At 34.4% G+C, this 8,222-nt stretch overlaps 3 protein-coding genes across 3 annotated transcripts; all 3 read left to right on the top strand.

Annotated features, from left to right (window-relative positions):
• The first annotated feature begins 573 nt into the window (after window positions 1-573).
• Window positions 574-2,442, top strand: LOC105209298 (probable hydroxyacid-oxoacid transhydrogenase, mitochondrial). The gene is made up of 5 exons (XM_011179640.3): window positions 574-760; window positions 838-931; window positions 991-1,365; window positions 1,421-1,562; window positions 1,618-2,442. Exons 1-5 carry the CDS (start codon window positions 711-713, stop codon window positions 2,358-2,360), a joined length of 1,404 nt encoding a protein of 467 aa, XP_011177942.2. The 5' UTR covers window positions 574-710; the 3' UTR covers window positions 2,361-2,442.
• Window positions 2,443-2,858: 416 nt separating this feature from the next.
• LOC105209301 (cell growth-regulating nucleolar protein) lies at window positions 2,859-4,025 on the top strand. The gene has a single exon (XM_011179641.3). The coding sequence runs from the start codon at window positions 2,957-2,959 to the stop codon at window positions 3,992-3,994; it is 1,038 nt and encodes a 345-aa protein (XP_011177943.2). The 5' UTR covers window positions 2,859-2,956; the 3' UTR covers window positions 3,995-4,025.
• A 1,370-nt stretch (window positions 4,026-5,395) lies between these two features.
• Window positions 5,396-5,945, top strand: LOC105209297 (uncharacterized). The gene has a single exon (XM_011179639.3). The coding sequence runs from the start codon at window positions 5,479-5,481 to the stop codon at window positions 5,641-5,643; it is 165 nt and encodes a 54-aa protein (XP_011177941.2). The 5' UTR covers window positions 5,396-5,478; the 3' UTR covers window positions 5,644-5,945.
• The last annotated feature ends 2,277 nt before the right edge of the window (window positions 5,946-8,222 follow it).

The following is an 8,222-nucleotide window of genomic DNA, read 5'->3' as shown; positions in this document are numbered from 1 at the left end:
CATATATAAATTGAAGCTATGAGCATGGATATGCTGACAACAGATTATTTGCAGTAGTTTAGACCAGCTTTACTGCACATTTTAGATATTTATAAACGTATGAATTACTAAAATTTATAAAAACAAATAAATAAAATATACTAAATTAGAAAAATGTATAAATACCTTTGCGCTGCAAAACTTGATCGTGTTTTCTTTAAAATGAGTCGTATTTTAATATTATTGGCCAGCAAAACATTTACGCTCTTAAGTAGTATCCGATACAGTCAATTGTTTGGCAAATCTTTGCTCTAAGTCTGCGAATTCATCAATTCGCTGCCGCTCTTCCGCATACTCAACCCATAAACATTCAAAATCATATTTATCGGCAGTGAAATCGCGCTCATAATTGTATTCATCAAAAGTAAAAGAGAGCTCTAAATTCTCCATGATGGTGAAGTGCTGAAAATTAAATGAAATAATTAAATAAAGGCACAAAAAGAGCATAAATGATTTCATATAATGAGGTAGACCAAACCACTGCTTTCAAAAATACGCTCTGAGAGCGCACTCAAACAATAAATACTACAAATGCGCTGGATACTAACTTTGTGCCTGCAAAAGCAAACACAACGTCTTCGTGCACACGCCAATTGCGTACGTTATCAGTAACACTGAGCAGCTGATCACTTATTTAGTAAACAAGTATTATTCAATTTTGGCCAGGAAAAATGTCGCGTAAAAATGCAATTAATTTAATGCACGCTATAGCTAACAAATCGTAAGTCTTTATAAAACACAAATAGTGGACTTCAGTGTAAATCTAAATTATTTTAATTATATAAATTTCCTTTGCAGTTGTATTTGCCCAGCACATTCGCATGGATACAGTTCGGGCGTAACGCAAATTGCGGGTGCCACTCAAACCGGCAAAATGGAATACGCTTTTGAGGTGAAGTCCAAGTTTTTGAAAACACTAAAACATATTATAAGATCACTTTCTACTTGCAGATGTCATCATCGACGGTACGTTTTGGACCAGGTGTTTCAGCCGAACTCGGTGCGGATCTACGCAATTGGGGTGCAAAGTCTGTTTGTTTGGTTACCGATGTTAATGTTGCTAAATTACCTAGTGTACGCACAGCTTTCGATTCGCTCAGTCGTCATGGCATACAGTTTGAAGTGTATGATAAAACACGCGTCGAACCGACCGATGCTAGTTTATGGGAGGCTGCGACCTTCGCAAGGGGAAAACAATTTGATGCGTTTGTAGCAATAGGCGGTGGCTCCGTAATTGATACTTGCAAAGTGGCCAATTTGTTTTCGTGTGATAAAGACGCAGAATTTTTGGATTATGTGAATAAGCCGATCGGTAGAGGGAAAGAGGTATTATAGTGGATATGACTTTAAAATTATAAATTCACTAAATTTCTTTCTGCAGATTAACGTTGACCTGAAACCGTTGATCGCGTTACCGACCACTTCGGGTACCGGTTCAGAGACTACCGGTGTAGCTATTTTCGATTACAAAAAATTACACGCAAAAACGGGAATTTCGAGTAAATTTCTTAAACCCAAATTAGGTATGTCAAGTATTAAATTTTTTTATTTTTATATACATTGTGTTATCCAATCCAGCCCTCGTCGATCCGCTACATACTCTTACGCAGCCCGAACGTGTAACCGCTTTCTGTGGATTTGATGTTTTTTGTCATGCCCTAGAAAGTTTCACCGCCGTTGACTATCGTGAACGTGGACTTGCACCTGCTGATCCCAGCTTACGACCACCTTATCAAGGCCGTAATCCTATTTCAGATGTTTGGGCGCGTTTTGCATTACAAATAATACGTGAAAATTTCATACACGCTATTTATCAGCCCGATAATTTAGAAGCGCGATCTCAAATGCATCTAGCATCTACAATGGCTGGTGTTGGTTTCGGCAACGCTGGTGTACATCTTTGTCATGGATTATCTTATCCCATATCTGGAAATGTACGCAATTTTCGTCCAGAAGGCTATGACGACTCACATGCAATTGTTCCACATGGGTTATCCGTTGTGATCAGCGCACCAGCTGTATTTCAGTTCACAGCGCCTGCATGTCCAGAACGTCATTTAGAAGCGGCGCAAATACTGGGCGGTAATGCCGACAATGCGAAGCTGTCAGATGCCGGACAAATTTTGGCAGATACCGTACGTACTTTTATGCAACGCGCTGGTATTGAAAATGGGCTGAAAGCTTTAGGATTCAATGGCGATGACATTCCAGCATTGGTTGAGGGCACTTTGCCACAGGAACGTATAACTAAATTAGCACCGCGCGAGCAAAGTAAAGAAGACTTGGCAAAACTCTTTGAGAACTCTATGGAAATTTATTAAATTTGCGACTCACCTGAATTTATGGCTATAATTCTGTAGGTTTATCACTTTTAACAATAAACAGTTTTTTAATATTAAAGTATTCAAGACAATTTCACACCTTTTATAAATTTTGAAACTAAACAAGAAATAACATAACGGCACTTTTCTGATACACACAAACACATTCAAGCTACCATCTGCTTACAACAGAATAATTCTTATTGGAAATTTTTAAGGAAAATATACACAAATTGCAAAGTAAATTTAATAAATATTTTCAACGGTTTTAATAATATAATTAATCTCAAATAAAAGTGATATTATAAGAAATGTGTATGAATACTATCTATTGAATTATATTTAACTCCATCACATTCGGGTTAATGTTCGCAAAGCTCACTGCTTTTAAAACCAACTACAACAGTTTGACATCCACTGAAAATATTTGTAATATATTGAACAGCTGTTTCGAACGCACGATATGGCAACATGCCGAGTTCAGCACGTGTGATTTGTTTGGGTTCATTTTTTCGAGATTCTTTCACCGGTGTACATGTTTCATAAATTTTGTAATTTTCTAATTAAAATACAATAACTTAAACTTCAAAATTACAATGGTCTTCTTTACTTGCAATCACTGTGGTGAATCCGTTAAAAAACCAGCAGTAGAGAAGCACTACAACACAAGATGCCGCGGCGCCCCAAAAAATGTTTCATGTATGGATTGTCTAAAAGATTTTGGAGATAACTATGTGGCACACACGAAATGTATTACAGAATTACAGAAATATTCCGGTAAAGATTATGTACATAAGGAAGCGAAGAATAGTGGTGCTAAAAAACAGGAAGGTTGGATGGACATCATACGTGCTATACTGGACTCCAGCGAGTACAAGCTGAGAGAACAGACACGTGAAGCATTTCAACGTCTACAGAGCGTCGATAATGTACCACGGAAGAAGGCTAAATTCCAAAACTTTGTGAAAAATTGTATGCACATGCCAATGCGCCTAGCGGAGGAGGTATGGAAAGTGCTGGAAAAAGAGCAGGAAAAGATGAAGGTAGCGAAGCAACAAGAGAATGATGCAGCAGCAGCAAAGAAGGAAGAAGAACCTAAACAAAACGGTGTAAAACGTGAGGCAACTGAGGAAGCTGAAAATCAAGAGCCTGTAAAGAAAAAATCTAAAAAGAATAAAACAGAAAATGGCAGCCTGCAAGGGGAGGAAAGCATTGAAAGTGCTGAACCTAAAAAGAAGAAATCAAAGAAGCAAGAACTTAATGTTGACTCCACTGTAGCAGCTGAAACAAATGGAACCGATGAACCTGCCAAAAAGAAGTCAAAGAAGCAAAAGCATATTGCACAAGAGGCAGAAAGCGAACAAGTAGTTGCGAATGACACAACATTAGAAGCTAATACAGAAGCTAACGATGATTTCGAATGGAGTGAGATATTAAATAAAATTGTACAAAAGAATGCTGATGGCATTGCGTTGGAAAAGCTTAAAAAACGTGTATTAAAGAAATACGCTGCCAAAATTGGCAATGAAGAATTAACCGAGAAACAGCAAAAGAAATTTGAAAAGAAGTTTTCCAAAAATTTGAAGAAGTGCTCGGCGGTGCAGGTTATAGGCGAACTTGTAAAAGCTTGCTGACATTTGCTAACTGAAAGTAATGCAGTCAATTACAAATTAAGTTTTTATATAAATTTGTCTAGTATCTAAGAAATTGAAATAGTGTCGACCACTACACACACTAGCAAATAAATAGTTTCAATTTGTAAACTATTCCCAATATATATGTATGTATGTATATGTTACATACATATGTATAATTATGTTTAATTAACATAAAATAAAAAACAGTAAAAATATATAACATGATTATTTTTGCAACGATAAATCAAGTAATATTGGTAAGCAATTTGTATTTCCAATGCGGTTAGCTTTGATTCCTCCCAAACAACTATTAGCCATCTGCATTTTTGCGGTCATTGTCATGCCAATCAACAGAAATACAATTCTGGTGGAACATGCTGCAGATTTCGAGTTTTCTTTTTAACTATAAAACCCAAGTGCATTCACGAAGCAATTCAGTTTCATTTTATACCGACGTCAAAGTTAATATTAAATTTGTTTCTGTACAAAATGTATTTCTTTAAATTCGCCGTCTGCATTTTTTCCATTATCCTTTACATAACATCCAACTCTTTGAGTTGTGTCGAAGCTGCACCGGGTATTTTACATCAACCTCATAGTCATCATGTCGTGCTTGTGGAACATCCTGTTGTCGTCGTAAAGCCGAAAGTGGTGCATCCAGTAGTGGTGGCACGCCCTGTGGTCGTATCACGTCCAGTGGTTGTGTCACATCCTGTGGTTGTCTCACACCCAGTTGTTGTATCACATCCTGTTGTTTTGGGACATCATCATCACCATCTTCATTAGATGCAATACTAACGCTTATTGAACTGTGGCAAAATTGAACTTGAAGGGATGTCAAACAAACGATATTGTCAAAAGGATAACCATGCCTCTCAGCATATATGAAAAATAAGATTCATACTAAATATGTTATTATCAATCGATTTATTTCACTTGTATTAAAGATACGTTGAAAATTCGAAAATATTGAAATCACTTTTTTCTATATAGCAGTATATTCATATAGATATGTATATTAGTACATTGATACATACCAAGAATTAGCATTTTCTCACAAAATCAGACAATCAGCAAATCTTAGCTACAAAAACTTAAATGCTCGGCTGATTTTCCGCCCATTTTCTTTGAAGATTTACAACTCAATTAACAGCTAATCGACGTTAACAATCTCTAGAACATAAACAAAACCGACTTGTCTACGAATTTGATGCCTAAACGCATTTGACATTTATTCCGATCACCAGTAAGAACAAAAGTGTACACCCAATGGAGATTTGCCAACCGCTCGAAGATCATATCAGCTGCAATTTATGCTTGTGACAGCTGCCTAAATAGTTATAACAATAGCGCTTTGGACTATACTAAGTTAAGTTTAAGTATAAAAGGTTACACTTGGCTGGCATCCATTGTTAGTCAGAGAAAAGTTGCGAAACTATACACTTTTCAGAGCGTAAAGAAAACTCCCGAAGTCTAAAGCAATGAAGTGGTTATCGTTGTTCTTCATTTTCGGCTTGCTTGCCGTGATCGGCAGCATGGGTTCGTTAGCCGGCGCCAAGCCCTTTCCTGAGCCCCGTGGACGTCCACCAACCACCACACGCCGTCCACCCACCACTGACACCAATGAGGCAGGTGTGCGACGCTAGCTGCAGGAGGATCGAGAGGACAGTGCGGAGTTTTGGGATCGTAAGGAACAGTATACACCCAAACCCATGAAATGTTCAACACCAGAGAAGAAAGATCGGCGTAAAATTGTTGTACAATGTTATGGTGAAGAAAAATTGCAATATGTTGAAATTGTATTTGTTTGATTTAAGTCAATTGATTTTTTTGGAATATTTTAGGTTAAATTTGCATTAAATTATTTGTTTTTTTGGTCTTCAATTAATCACTAACCCAAAATTTAATATTTAAATTGTTGAATAAATAATTTTGTTTTCTAAAAGTATTGAGCAGGTGTTTTAATAATTTAAGAAATAAATTCTATATAACTTTCCTTAAAAGAAAAAAGGAGAAGAACTTTTCTGCTTTTCCGAATATATTTTCTTTGGATGTTAGTCTGGAGAAGAATCAGACCTTGGACCACTGATGTGGTATTGGCAACTCCACCCTTTTCTCCTGAAATCGGACAGATGGGCACTAATTAACACAAATTTAAATGAAATACCAAATGGAATTTAATAACATTCAAATAGCGAAATGATCAATGAACGGCTTTTGTTTACTATTTTAATAAATCATAGTCGGAAAATATGGGAAAACCTTGTGTGAATCCCAAAAATTAATCACACTATTATAGCTGTTTCTTGTGCGTGCCTGCTCAAAGCCAATTACCGTTATCAAAACAAAATATATTTGATCTTTTTAAGCGCCAATGTAAATCTGCATAGGCGTGACAGCTTAAACAGTTGTACTGCGAATTCCAACACATTGTTGCAACAGACAGATCACTCCAAAGCCTATAAAAGCGAATCCATCCACGGAAAACGCAATACTTGCTAGTTCAAAGTGTAAAGTGGCTGATGAGAGGCTTCAAATCGTTCTACTATTGAAAGGATAAGCTCAATTAACACATTCGAAATGCGTTTCTCGGTTTTTATGTTGCCAATTTTATTGTTGTTGTGTTGGAGTTGCAGCCAATTGCAGCTGGTGTCCGGCACCAAGAAAGGCGGTGGCGGTTGGGGAGGCAAACGTAGCACTGGAGGCGGTGGTAAAAAATGTGGCTAAGGATCTACAAGGATATTTTACAAATTGTGTAATAATTTGTTTTGCGAGAAAATTTGATTGAAATAAATGGAATAAAAAAATAAATGTGTAATCCAAATAGTTGAAACGTGTTATATTACTTGCAAAAGCTCAATTAGCTGACATAATTAAGCCGTAAATTAACGCAATGTGCTTGTGGTTCCAAAGTACTCAATTTAGCTTAATATTGGACTTTTATATTAAATTATTCTGCATCAAGCATTAATTGGAGAATTAATTAATTGCACTTAATTGAGCACAATTAGTATTTGAAAGTGTGTAGTAATATAATTAGTGTATTTTGAAAATATCTGAAGCTTTCTTTCACAGATGCATGCTATTTTTATTAATTGAATGCTAATTAAATAATATGAAATTTTTTAATTGCGTATCAATTAAGATATAATATAAAAAAATTTGTAGTATTAACTTTCAATTATTGAAATATTTCCTATAATAAGACGACGTAAATTAAATTATGTAGCATTCTGCTTGAAAAATGCTCTAAATTGAGTCAATTAAGAAGTTTTTAGCAACAAAAGTTTGAATTTTTTTCACCAAACTAGAAATAAATACCACAAAATGTGTGTGATAAGATGTTTCTTCGGAATTTTAGAAAAGTATACAGTTGCTGAATGCTAAACTATCTAAAAAATGTTCACTGATAGTCACTTTTCATCAATTTATTGCAATGTCTTTATTTTCTTTATTCATTAGATTTCAATAATATTCGCTTAGCTCATTTCAATGCATACATTTATACATAAATATGCATATTTTTTATTTTTATTTTGCATAGTAAATTCAATAATATTTACTTTAGTTCGTTTAGTTTATATTCATTAAATATTTTTAATGTCTTTTTTTAATATATTTATTATAATTTTAATTTTTTTCTTGCTTTTACATAAATACAAATTAATTTTAAGTTAAAGTTAAAGTAAAAAAATGTAATTAAAGTTAATTGAATTCAATTTAATGACAATTACTTAACTATTTATATATAATATATAAATACTTACATACATAGTTAAACATTAGTAATGCATGTTGTTGTTTTATGAGTATTTATGTATATATGTAATGTAAACACTAACAAATTTAATTCCGTTTAACTACAAAAAGTCTTCTTAATTGTGTGGTGTAAATTTGATTAGCACTCAATTTACTTATAAACACTCATGTAGCTGGTGTAAATTAATAGTTGTGTTAGCTGAAGTGCATGTTTTCATTTTCATTTATTTATTTTTTTTTTCATTGAAATTTGTTTTATCTCTTTTATTATTATTGTGTATTTAAAGTGTTTATTAATTTTCATTTGTTTACATTTTTTGTAATTTTATGTTTTTTTATTCGCTTCGCAATATTTTATTACACATGCAATTACCGTTATTTATACGTACTTAATTATGCTAATGAGCTACTGCTGTTAGCATGCATTTGAATTGATTTCGCTACTTGCACACACACACACATGTCG

This window comes from Zeugodacus cucurbitae, chromosome 6 (assembly GCF_028554725.1).
Source record: "Zeugodacus cucurbitae isolate PBARC_wt_2022May chromosome 6, idZeuCucr1.2, whole genome shotgun sequence".
NCBI classification, from domain to species: domain Eukaryota; kingdom Metazoa; phylum Arthropoda; class Insecta; order Diptera; family Tephritidae; genus Zeugodacus; species Zeugodacus cucurbitae.
The sequence above is the reverse complement of the archived record's forward strand: the minus strand, read 5'-3'. Positions and strand labels throughout refer to the sequence as shown.